At 39.2% G+C, this 13,889-nt stretch overlaps 1 protein-coding gene across 1 annotated transcript; it reads left to right on the forward strand.

Annotated features, from left to right (window-relative positions):
* The first annotated feature begins 453 nt into the window (after positions 1–453).
* Positions 454–11,526, forward strand: LOC127300849 (SAGA-associated factor 29 homolog A). Its single transcript, XM_051331040.2, has 9 exons — positions 454–782; positions 1,402–1,495; positions 2,801–2,877; positions 2,961–3,073; positions 4,375–4,457; positions 7,095–7,157; positions 8,950–9,100; positions 9,934–9,947; positions 11,073–11,526. Exons 1-9 carry the CDS (start codon positions 632–634, stop codon positions 11,173–11,175), a joined length of 849 nt encoding a protein of 282 aa, XP_051187000.1. The 5' UTR covers positions 454–631; the 3' UTR covers positions 11,176–11,526.
* Positions 11,527–13,889: the final 2,363 nt, after the last annotated feature.

The raw sequence follows: 13,889 nt of genomic DNA on the forward strand, positions 1-13,889 counted from the left end.
TATGAATGTAGAAGTCACTAACGAGAACGTCTACAAACAGCTGCAAACGGATCTGATTGAGCATCAGTGGACATTGACTGGTCATGAAGATCATGTCCAGAGGAATACTATCTTATTTTCATGTAGACTTTTCAAAATTTGAATGTAATAACTATGACTTCGTTGAATTCTTTATTTTGTTGTTTGGAAACTTCATAATTGATGCAAACGTGAAAATACGTCGGACCGCTGTAGTCATCCCAGACGCAAACGAAATGCGCGAACAAAAACGATCTGTGTCGGCGTCCGCCGCGCACGCCGCTCAGCCGAACAGGTGGGCTGGAGAAGCTCTGGATTGGGTTGGGGATGTGGCGAAGCAGGAATAGGTAAGCAAGGCAGTGGAAGTGAGGACAAAGCCCAGCGGTACCAAACCTGGCGCTGGCAGTGGCAGGCATCAATTAATTGGGTGGCGACCGCATTAACTAGGGCTCGCTGGACCTCAAACGCTCTCTCTGCCCCCTTTCCTTGGTTCCCAACAATTCTCCTCTCCTCTCCTCTCCTCTCCTGCCGTAGCTCCACGCGTAACACACCTCCGGAAAATCCAAAATACACTGCGCTCTCCTCCCATCCGATCCAACCCGAGCGCCGGGAGATGTCGTCGTTGCTCGGAGGCGGCGGCGTGGCCTCCGCCGGAGCGGACGTCGCTGGCCTTCTCGACAAGGCCAAGGAGCTGGACCAGCTGCGCAAGGACCAGGACGAAGTGGCCATGGAGATCAACAAGATCCACAAGAAGATCATCTCCTGTAAGCCGCCCGTTACCTCCCGTCTCCGTCCTAGTATCATTTTTTTTCTCCTGTTATGTTAGGCCGATTAAATACGTCCATTTAGCTGCTTTCTAGTACATACAGTAATTATTACTTCCGTTAGGAATCATTCATGGTGACATGCTTTTAGCCTGCCTGCCTGCCTGCCTGCTTTTTTTTTTGTTTGGATCGTCATATCAGATATTCAGATACCTTCTCCTTTTCATTGTTATGCTATGCCCCGGTATTCGGAGCTCGGCCTGCTTCTTGGTGGATCACTAATCCAGATGCGAAATATTTAAGTTATTCAGCTAAAGGCGTGCTATTTACCACACTAGTATAGTTAGTAATCCTATGTTGGCATTTTCTAAGATACTCAAATCTGTAACGAAACAAGTGATTGCTGATGAAATGATGGCATCTGCTAAAGGCTGGATCTTTTCCACATCTCAGGCTGTCCTGCACACACAGTTGTGTGTAAAACTTGGAACAAAAGAGTCATCTGGTTAAATGGCCACTATTGTGTACTGTCAGTTATGACATTCTGATAATCATTTTTTTTTCTATTGAAGCTGCTGTGAGTATTGAAATCCTTACATTCGTTCACTTTGTTTTCTAGCTCCAGAGATGGTGGATAAATCAGTTGATGCCATTGTGGCTAAGCTTCGTCTTTTATATGTACAAGCAAAAGAACTCGCTGAGAGTGAAGCCAGGTAACATTTAAATATTCTAGGGAGTCAGTTATTTTCTTCCTACAGAAAAAAAAACACATTTAGCTGTCAATCTGCATGCTTGACTAAGGTGCCACAAATAAATTGTTGAAATGCTACCATTTCTTGACTTTCAATTGGTTCATGCTGCCCCTCTCACCAAACTTTGTTTTTTAGTTTGAACTTCGGGGAAGTCTGTTTCTTGTGGCTTAGTCTGGATGACTGTACTACTAGATTATCTGTTGAAGTACTTCCTAACTTGAGGCGGTAGGTATGCGGATTTTGTATTGTGTAACATCTATGGAGTCTCAGACACAGCATAAGTTATCCCTCTATTCTGAATAGGGTGGATACCAAGCTGAGACAGAATATATAAATCTTTGCTCAATCTTGAGGCATTTTGATTTAAAATCATCCTACTTGTAGTTCAGAACAGAATTATATTACTAGCAGCTGAGCCTACCTGGACCAGCATAGAGTTTTATTAAATTCAAATTTTTACCTTTCAGATTGAAATTTCAGAATAATTATCTGAGTACTTCTGAATTCAGCTCTTTGAGTGGGTTTTCATATCAGGTTTCCTCACCGAGCTTCTTCTCCTCCACTCGTCTTCCTCCTCTTTCTCCGCTATATCCTCCTCGCATCTCAGTCACACAAGCTCCTTTGTGTTCTGTCCTCTCCGCCCAATGTCAACCTGGATCAACCAATTTTGCACCTAATCGGAGATGAATCGGCCCAACCCTCAGCGTGGGTGTAGTGCGTCTCTGCTCCTGATTTGGGAGTGGAACCATGGTTTTGGGACCAGAGGTGGGCACTGGCAATGTCAATGGGACAGGCTGTTCCCTTTGAACTCTCCACCTGGGGAAATGTGAGAATGAGAGGAGGCATGGCAGCGGCGGCATGACACATGTGCTTAAAAAAGACTCGGATGAGTGAGCGCTGCTGCGTCAAATTACTCGTGGCAACACGGTTAACATACTGGAGACTAGAGCAGGGATGGGGTGGATGGAGGTGTGTCCATGTCTTTCTCTGGATCGTCATCGTTAGGAAGGCCTAATTTTTCCAGTGCAATCAATGACTAGTTTGCTTGGATCTGATGATGTCCATGAGCAGAACATCTGCCTTTGCGGTGGCAAGGTCTGTTAACATAGCTAGGAGCAGGGATGGGGGTGGGTGGACATGGGTCACAAGTTGGATCATTATTTTCTCCACATTTCCATGTCCGCTCTTCTCTGCGTGTATACCTTTTTGTTTGAAGACTGCATCATTCAACAGTGATCAATTAATCTATAATCCTTTGTTCTGCAGTACTTCGAATGCTTTGGTTGGACTGTTAGATGGAGTGTTGCAATCTGGAGTTTCAGCTGCACCAAGAAAAAAGATAGGTAAGCATTAGAGATTTAGATTTCACAAGTTCAGAGTTTTTAAGTGTGAAGTACACCATACTAAGATGTTTTCTACATCGCAGAAGTTGGCGAACAGAAAAAGAAGAGGATGAAGTCTGATACAGATACACCACGATTTTCCTCTGCATCTATGAGGAGTCAACTTGACCAAGCTGCAAACCTGAAAGGAGAGCAGGTTTCAATTCCAGCTGAATTTAGAAATATCTTTTAGTCTTTGTATTGCATGTACTTGGGGGTACATGCAACCTCGATGGCAAAACTTCTTCCATGTAAGAGAGGATAGGAAACTTCCTGTACTCTGAGATAGTTTTGTAGGGTTGTTTGCACTTGTTGATGGTGCCAATTTTGCAGCAGTGCTCCGTTAAACATCCGAAATGCCAAGTATGACAATCTGGTGTTTAAATTTGGATTTATTCTTACAATCTTTCACATAACTCGTGCGTATTTTAATATTCACGGTTGATTTATTTAGTTATTAGGATGGTTTATATTTATATGCGGTTCGTCATTGCCTGAAAATGGGAGATCCATCTATTCTACTAATCTGCTCACACACAGCTGTGTCTTCTCATTTAAAGTTACTGATCTTCTATTTTTTTCTCCTAATATAAATTTGGAACTCATAACTGCCCCGTTTCCCCTCATGAAAATCGAGCACTTCTTATGTTTTTGGAGTTTGGAATGATAAGTATAAAATCAACAATCAGATTACCACATACTTTTACATTTAATATGTTCGAACCAACTTAGTAAATCTTGATAGTTCAACAGAGGTGCCTTTGTGTTTTCTTTTCTTGTTTGTTGTATGTGGGCATAATAGTTCTGATACAAAGAAACAGAAACTGTTACATATAATTCTAGTCTTCTAGAAAATGGCCCTTTTTCTCAGTTTTCTATAGATGTAACCATCACTGTTACAATTATAGACCGCCAGATAGACATATAAGACAAACTTGCAGGTTATATAGTATTAACTCAAAGAATATACATGCATTACTAAGCGCCCATGACTTCATGATCTGGTGAATCAAAGTTCCATTAGCATGCTTACAAAAGAACATAAAATTATCAAACATAGCACCACTGTTTCCCTCTTGTTGTCGCTACGTTTAAGTTGTAAATTATGAAATTGTTGAGTCGCAATAGCGAAGTTGTTTAATTTAACATTGGTCCAGCACATACTTATACATACACTTTCATATAGCAGGTTGATTTTTACAAATTAAAAACTGGAAGTATTGAATGAAATTAGTTAGAAGATGTACTCCCATAAGAAGGTTGAAGGCAAATTTTGTATGTATTGGTATTATCACATCTTTCAGAAACCAAATCGTTGAGCTGACGCATCTATATGAACTATTTAATCACAGATACTCTCTAGAACCTATGATTTTGTTCTGCCCATATGTGCATCCACAAGTTTTGTACACATTTGTGTCATAAGTTGATTCTGCCATTTGTGCTCTATCGTTTCAGGTTGCAGCTAGGGTAAAATCGGATGATGAGAAAGATGAGTGGTTTGTGGTGAAGGTCCTACATTTCGATAAGGAAACAAAAGAGTAAGTAATGGTTTTATTTCCTTCCTTGTATTGTGCAAGTTATTTTTTGTAATAATAGTATGGTAGAGAGGAAATTAAGTTATTCTTGAATTGAGGGGGTGTTCGGTAATACGTAATTAATTGTGTGAGCTGTCTTAGGCCTTTCACAATGTGTGTCAATATCGGCGCCAGAATCACTTTTGGGGTATTTGGCACTGGTGCCATTGATTGCCATACCGGTGGCCTATTTTTTATGGGAACCGGAGCACCTAGTTGTTTCGATGCCCACTTCATGCATGCAATAAAATATAATTTTTAATTGCCAGCTCATGCTGGTGCAAGTCTGTAAGGCAAGAAATTATCATGCCAAGGAAGGGATGGATGTTGTCTTGGTCGAGTTCTTTATTCATGTGTGGGTCCTGCTATTTTCTAGGCTGCGAACACACACTGTGAGAACGGTGTCAGGCCTATTTTCAGGGCATCGCTGAGGATTTGGCAAATTTTGATGTTTTGGGCGTCGGCTACACTAAAGGCCTTAGCAGTTAGGTTTTACTTGAAGAGGAGTCCTGGCGCCATGGACCTCTTTGGGTTCTTAGAATACCGAAGAAGACAAAACACGAGTTAATAAAAGGTTGAAGGTTTTAGATATCAAGATTACAAGGTGAGCTATAGGGCTAGTACTCCCCTCGTGTGTGCATGCATGTGCATGTTAGTGATGACCCCGTTCTGAATTGTATGTCATCAAGGTATACGTGCAGCCAACTTTTTGACAGCTGATATGCGAAAATACATTGATTCACTCTATAGAAACAATGTTCTTACGTTTGTCTTGCATAATTCTTTCATATGCCAACATATTCAGTTTGCGCATATCATAATCCCCCCCCCATGATTAGTGCCTGCTGTATAGATGTAATCACGCCATTATGGCTAGGATTAGTAGGGATTCTTTCCTTGTATATCCTGTATCTTTGGCTATATATATGAGGTATCAGGAAGGTCACCATTGTGGCCTGAATTCCCCAACTTACATGATATCAGAAACAGGATGTATTGAGTTCAAGACCCGGCTGGCGCAATATCAATAAAATAAATTGCAAACCACTATTGGTCCACGTTTATGAGGGAGCCACACGTGAGGGTGTGTGTTGAAGTATTAGTGCATTGCCCTCCTTTCCCTGTGGGCTCTGAAGAACTGCCCCCCTTCACTGACCTTAGTCCCTGTGGCTTTCATTGCTTCTGAAGTTACAAATACAATATTTTTATATCTGTCATAAATGTCTTCTAGTATTATTTCTCATTTGCAAAGAATTAATATTTTCAAGCAGCAAAAAAGAATAAACATTTTCAAATCTCATATGTTGATGAAGTAAGGTTTTGTGTAGAGTTGGACCAACATATGCTCCAATGATCTCTCAAGCTATAAAAACAAGGTAATATAGTGGAAAGTAATAGGGGTATAATTTACCTCAGGAATGAGGGACTGGCAAGTTGCAAACAGAGATTGTATGTTTTATTGAACTGTGGCTTTGACCTGTGAATGCCGGTTAGGCTGGTCGATCGGTGGACTGAGACATTGTCTAGGGCAGTGACTGGTTCAGTTTCAGCAACTATGCCCATGCTGCCTATGTATTGGTTATGGACAAGAAAATATTTGCGCAGAAGTTCTAAATTTCAACCATCGATTTTTTAATTAAATTCTAAGAAAATTATTTTTTCTATTTACTTGTGTGCAAGCTAAGAAATAGATTGTTGTTATCTGCTTTTGTGTAAGCTAAATAAAGGATCAATTTAATCTACAAATATGTACGGTCAATTTAATCTACAAATATTGACTCAACGCAATATATGATATCATGATAACAGTTGTGGAATCCGACCTTTGGAACTCAACTGCTGTGTAAGTATTGAACTTTGGTGCATCGTTTTGACTATTTGTCATCTAGGCTGTATCTATTGAGTGATCTTTCAAAACTTATGGATCTAGAAATATATGTATTTCTTTCCATAAGCATATACTGCTTCCATTCCACAGAATAAGGTGTATAAATATATTGCATATACATGAAAGGAAATAGTCAAAAGTCAAACCTTACAAAGTTTGACCAAATACATGAAAGAAAATATCAATATCTACAATACTAAATGAATATACTATGAAAATATATTGTATGGTGGATCTATTGATATTGATTTGTTATCGTAAATGCTCATATTTTTATCCTTAATATTGGTCAAATTTAGAAGACGTTGACTTTTGACTAAACTTATAAGCATTATTCATTGGAACGGAGAGAGTACATCTTATTGTCCTATTTAGTGGTAGCTGGCCGATTTCTGGTTGAGATTTGTCTCTAATGTTTTTATGGCTTTTAAATCCTCCGTAATCACCCTATGCCACTATATGTGTGCTTGTGTGTGGTCATTCTAAAGTTGTCTGTTCATATTTGCAGTTAAAGCAAATAAGCAATGAACTTAGATGTATCGTTTCCCATATTAGAGTATTGACATATGAAACTTCTGATTTTATCTGATATGTTATCATTTCTGCAAAGTACAACTGGAATTACCACGGTTATTATTTGCCACACGGTGTATACCAGGTCAGTCTTTTCTATTCTGGGAAGTAGCACTCATTCACTCTCAATGACTTTACAGATTTGAAGTACTTGATGAGGAACCTGGTGATGATGAAGAGAGCACTGCCCAAAAGTTCGAGAGGTTTGAGTTACAAACTGTTCTTGCTTTGTGGTTTCCTTGTAGTCTAAGAGCGAACAAAGTTGTTTTCGGTCTATTTAGAAATGTTCAGTGTCATTCAACTCAGGAACACTGCTAATCTGTAAACTAATATTTGATGTACCAGCCAGATCTATTTGGTGTAATGGTTTTCGGCGCTGTTCTTCACCACATGCTAGGCGACTTAAGCAAAAAATGTTAGGCCCTTTTAAGTAGTCAGCTACACATGTACTCCCTCCGTTCACTATTTTAAGACGTTTTGGCAAGCTAAATTAGCTTGCCAAAATGTCTTATATTAGTGAACAGAGGAAGTATATCTTAATTTTTGGGCATTCTATTTTGCAATTTTTGAGGGCACATGTTCTGGATAGCTGCATTGCCCTTTTTCTGTTAGCTTGTATACTTTCTCATTGGCCCTTTTAAGTAGTCAGCTACACATGTACTCCCTCCGTTCACTATTATAAGGCATTTTGGCAAGCTAAAATTAGCTTGCCAAAACATCTTATATTAGTGAACAGCGGAAGTATATCTTAATTTTTGGGCATTCTATTTTGCAATTTTTGAGGGCGCATGTTCTGGATAGCTAGCTTCTGCATTGCCCTTTTTCTGCTAGCTTGTATACTTTCTCATTGGCTGCTAAGCATCTACAAAAACCATCAAACTTTGATTTTTATTGCACACAGATGTGGATGTTGCATACAAATGTTTATCGCTGCTCCTTTCACATGCACTATTTTTACGGTGGTCTTTTTTTTTTTCCATTTGTTCTCTATTTTCTGTCATCTAAAGGAGAACATATTTAACAGAACCCAACTTTTTGAGGCAGTATTGATGCAAAACCCCAATTTGCGTATCCCTTTCCACATAACCACAACTTTTTGGATATTAGGCAAGACAACACCCAAACAGGGATGTGTCACCCTTTTGCCAGATTTGGTTATCAGAGTTGCAAAACACCCAGTTAGTGTGGTTATGTGAAAAAAAGGTTCTGTGGTTGCTTTTTCTTTTTTGCCACAAAAATGTTGCTTTCTTTCCAATGTAATTTTCTTCCGTTATTATTTTTTCTACTAGTTTGTAGAAAACTAAAAGGGGTTTACCATCTTTGGAAGTGGACAAAACACATAAAAACAAAAAAAAAAAGATGGAGTTAAGGAGACTTTGAATTCAGCGATGCTGGCTTGCGTATTTGACAGTTTTCAGAGCTACCTCTGAAGAAGTTGCAAATAGTACGATGAATTAATTATTTTTAGATGGATACACCTAGATCCTTTGGATTTTGTGGCAACGGACTAGTCAGTAGTCACATACCAATTGCTATAATACGCCTCCGTAAATTCTTATTTAATTCTATTGAATTACTTGTTAGTAGAATGTGGATTTTGTATATGCAATGGTAGATGGTTTCTTGAGCTTAGAGTTTACCTAACCTACTTGTGCATCTTCAAAAATTCTTAGATTTTTAGATGTGTACCTGTACTATGTTTTGACATGAGGATCGACAAAATAATCATGCCAAAATGTTACATTTACTCAAGCACCCACCCGGCATACACATATTTGCTTTCCCTTTATTTGTTATAGGCCCTTTTGATCATTTAGTTTCTTGATTTCACACCCGTTGTCACATTGTGCTGTTTCTGTGCAATGATGTTGTTTCGGTGTGTACGAACTTCAGTGGGACCACAGCTAAATGTTATTCCCACTCTGGGCTAATTTTCTTATCCTTAACGTTTGCTGCCCATAAAATGATGCTGTTCCACCACAACCATGTGTACAGGAAGTACAAGTTGCCTATGTCATATATTATTCCGTTTCCAAAGAAAGGAGATCCTTCTAGTGCTCAGGATTTTGGACAGGGTCGGCAAGTCTTAGCTGTTTATCCTGGCACAACTGCATTATATAGAGCTACTGTAGCTTCTCATCGTAAGGTAACATCTTAACATGCACATCAATCCTTAGATCATTAATTCTTCATAATACTGTGACTTCTTCTTTTGCGCGCTCGAGGTTTGACATCCATGTGTGGATGTATTCCCTAGTATATGGTCAGTTTCATCAGGTTATGACTTCAATGGTACCATTGGATGGAGCATTTTCGACACTTAGAACTTTAGAATGTGTGAAACAATTGTGCTCCTTGATTGTTAAAGCCATTTTAACTTAGTCATCAATGCTGGTGGAAAATTGAAGTTTATAGGCTAGAAGTTGGGGAGAAATATGAGTACATCGGAATATTTTCTTGTACTAGGATCATGTTCCACCAAAGCTTGGAACTGCTAATAATCATCGATTGGTGCATATGCGAAGTTTGGCAGTATAGTGTACTGTATGTTATTTATACACATAATTAGCCCTCACATAATCCATTTCAGTGCTTATTTAACTGATCATGTACATTACAGCATGTAGACCACTCCCAACATATTTGACAAATTTGAAGAACTTGGCAGAATTCCATGGTTATAACCCCAATAAGGTTCCTGTGACAAGCTGACATTATCTTGGTTCAGTATAGTTAATATGAACACTGTTGTTCAGATAGTATAAGCCTTATATCTTCTTATATATTATGTGCCCTGTTCATATACATGCTTCAGCGTTGTATGGTTATACAATCTGGTGGCATAAACATGATTGTTACTCAATTAATATGTTTACATGCCTAAACATGACTTTGTTATACCTTTCCTTTTTTGCTAAGCCACTAATACTCTTCTCTTTCTGTTATCATGTGGTGAAACTGCACTGCAAATAAATGCAGAGGAAGTCTGATGAGTACGTAATCTATGCCTTTTACAATCTTGTATGATGTGGTCATATATGTTCAACCAACATTATTTTCATTTTGGAAGTGTCTATTTCTACGTAGACTTACATTTCTTTAGTGTTAATCTTTATCCGATGGATATTGAGTAGTTGCACATTTTAGAAGTTGTATACAACTTGGCCTACTCAGAAATAGTTGTTTCGCAGGCAATATAGAGACATCAATCTCCTTTCATTTTTATTTCATAGGATGTATCTCGGCTTATTTGTCTTTTGCTTTCTAGAAAACATTACATGTCTTGTAATAAAAAAATGGGCAATATGTTCCGAAAAATGCATTTGGAGCCTAAGCTCAGTGGAGCCCTTTGTTTTAAAAATTCAAAATGGCATTTTGAAGTTCAAAAATTTCTGAAACAAACATGTACATATAGGTAATGATGTATACTTCAAGCGTGTAATATTTCAATATGAAATGAGTTATATTATTGGCTACACAAAGAAGACAAAATCTGACAAGATTTGAAGGTGCACTGTTCACACACGTAGATCGATTTTTTTTTTTTTTTGTGTAGAGTAGAATACAACATATCACGGATTGGGACTTCGCACACTTAAAGTGTACATCATTGCCTATATATACATATTTTTTCAGTTTTTTTTAAAACTTTATAATGTATTTTTAAATGTTCAAAATAAAGGGCTCCAGTGAGCCCAGGGGTCAAATTGACACACTCCAATATGTTTGTGCTATATTGTCTGCAGCGTCTTCAAAATATGCAGTAGGACTAGCAAATTGTATGTCCTCATTCGGTGAAATTTGGATCAGTTTGAGATGTTATCAGTATGAGTTTGTAATGAGAGTTTACTTTGGTGTGTCTCCAGTAGTGAACCACTTTTCGTCATCTATTTTCAGTAGCCGTTTGCATGTACAGTTCTTACTTACAAATACAGCAGTACTTTCTTGTTTGCTTCCTCTAAACATGGAACATAACTTTGAGCAAACATGGTAAAAAAGCAAGATGAAACATACATACGCACATAGAAGATTACAATCAAACCTTTCAACTAACATGAAATTAGTAACATTCACATTTAAAAAAACAGTTGTTGTGACCGCTACCTTGATTTTGACAGTTACCATCTCTTATTTGATGATGATGAAGAGGACGGGAATCTACCAGAGAGAGCTGTTCCATTTTACAGGGTGGTTGCACTCCCAGAGGGTCACCGGCAATGAAAAAGCTCAGCCGTCCATCTGCCTTGCACTAGCAAGTGATAGTGCTCGAAGATGGCAGTTTTGGAGCCTGGTGATGTATTAATCTTATATGATGCACGGCAGATTGTTGTACTAGTCTTTGTAGGTGCTATGTAAATAGATGCTGATTGAGTGTTGTTTTCTAGAATAATAAGTGATACCAGGATGTTTAGGAGAACGGTGGCTCCACTCCTATCTGCCGTCAGATGTCATATCACGGTATGCACCATGCAGTGTCACTTGGGCATGTATACTGATCTATATATACTGCAGCTGGTGGTCCATTAAAGTCCCGTCTGGGACACATGAATGAATAATACTTGCACATGAAAAGGTTCCGTGGCTTCTGAAAACAAAGGAATAGGAAGATGTAATATAGAGGTATCATGTTACATTTAATCCTACATAAACTGAAAAGTGAGACTGTATTAGAAGTTCTTTGGTTGTACTGCAGGATTTTTTTTATTTTTTTTGTAGAACCTGTCTGTAGTGTCGATTTGAATTGTGTGCAAACTAGACCATATAAAAAGTTATTGTGTTTTCAAATCCTACAACGTAAACAAGGTCTACAGGAATAAGAAATCTTCCATGTCGGAATGACAAGGTATCTACTTCTCTCAAGTTCCACTGTACTTAGATATTTGATTTCGGACTGCATACTAAGAGTTGCCAAAATTTCATGTTTTTTTATGCTGGAAGATAACATGCATGTCCTTCATTTGGCTATTCCGACAAGTTTACGATGATGCATGTCCAACAAGTGTAGCACCATGCATGCCCATTCATTAACTAGTCCAACAAGTATAGCGCACCGGTTGCTCACCGGAAGCTTGACAAGTTTGACCGGTTTTAAGTTGCTCATCGCAAGCTTGACTAGTTTTACCAGTTTTATATACAAAGATATGAACAAAAATATAACTTTAGTCAAAAGTCAGCGATTTTAAAGTTCAACCAGTTTTATACTACCTCCGTTCTAAATAGTAAGACTTTTACTTTTCCAAAAAAGGCTTATGTTTCAGAGGTACTCCCTCTGGACGGAATTAATCGACATGGGTGGTTCGGAGGGAGTAGTATTTGCATATGCTTGGATCGCATTGATTAATCATGACCAGAGGAAGTAATAGATAAGAATATGAATGTCTAAAATACTGTAACAAATAAATTCTAACAGAGCTGGCCTTTTTTTGTTCATCAGAGAAGTTGCTGCCAAACTTGCTGGACGGTCCACCCACAGGTCCACTTCCTTTTAAAGACCGGCAAAGTTAAAGCACGATGCCGGCTAGTTGCTGTAACTAGCAAAGGGTCGAGCCAGTTACAGCAAAGGATCTTCGTTTACGTGCATCAATGGCTCGACCCCTTCCGCTCTGCATCTGGTCGTAGGCCGGCAATGCACGCAAGATCCACGTTTGTGCCGTTTCCGTTTGGCTGCTTGCGCACGCCAAAGTTCCTCCAGATGGGTAAACGGAGGCAGATACGTGCTGGATGCACCCATTTCCTGTCAACTAATCTTATGAAATGAACTACTAGTACGTATCGTTATTTGCTCTACATCGAGCGGTCTCGTTTGCTCGGGAGAGGGTGATCTCCGCCTCAGCTTGACTATCTTTGGTTCAGCGGCTCAACTCCTCCACTGTGGATCGCTCAACGGTTTGGTATCCTTGCTGGCGAGAACAAGTCGATGCGTTTTCGTCCACATGAAACGTCATTTGAATGAAGCAGCGCATTTGTTTTCTTTTTTGCTTTTCCTTGCAATATTGCACCGATCTACTAAAAATCATCAACAATAGTACAAAGAGGGTCAAAAATAATAAAAATTACAAATAGATCATTAGATCATCTAGCGATAACTACAAACACACTGGCGCGAGCTGAAGGTACGCTGACGTCCTTGCCCCTCTATCACCGGAGCTAGGCAAAACTTGTCATGCAAAACTTGTTATACTAGACATACGAGAAGTCGTCGTGTGCTAAGGTATAGTAGACATACGAGAAATCGTCCTGTGCTAAGGCCTAAAGGACCAGCGTATTTGTTAGCTAAATCATATCGTACGTACAGTGAGGATTTTAATTCTAAATGTATCCGAGAAACTCTTTATATTGATGTTAGTTGTCAATAAAGCGGTTGTTTTCTGTCAAAAAGAAACCTCTCCGCGAACAGCTTGTGGAGAGTTAATAGCATAAGAGCATCTCCAGTCGTGTCCCCCAAACCGTCCCCCAAACCGCGCCGGATTTAGCGTTTGGGGGACGTGTTTTGTTCGTGCCGCGTTTGGGGGACGTCGCTCCCCAGCCGCGTCCCCCAAACGCCGCCCCCAAACATTTAAAATAATTTTTTTAACACATAACCATTTATCAAATGTAGCATATGAATAAAAATGTTTGCGAGGATTGTTTTCAAATTAAATTACAACAAACAATAAAACAAGTAAACAAATATAATAAATAGGGCTAGATGCTACATCAAGGTGCCACAGTATTTCCTTTGATCCTCCACAAATGCTCAACGAGATCAGCTTGAAGTTGATCATGAACATTGCTGTCATGGATCTCTGCGTTCATAGCGAGAAAATCAGCAAAATCTGCATGCAACTCATGATCAACCTCCGCGAGAAGGCCCTGACACTCATAGGGACCAACATGTGTCCTCGCATGATTCTTGCGGTCATCCTCGATGATCATGTTGTGCATGATCACACAAG

Source organism: Lolium perenne, chromosome 7 (assembly GCF_019359855.2).
Source record: "Lolium perenne isolate Kyuss_39 chromosome 7, Kyuss_2.0, whole genome shotgun sequence".
NCBI lineage: Eukaryota > Viridiplantae > Streptophyta > Magnoliopsida > Poales > Poaceae > Lolium > Lolium perenne.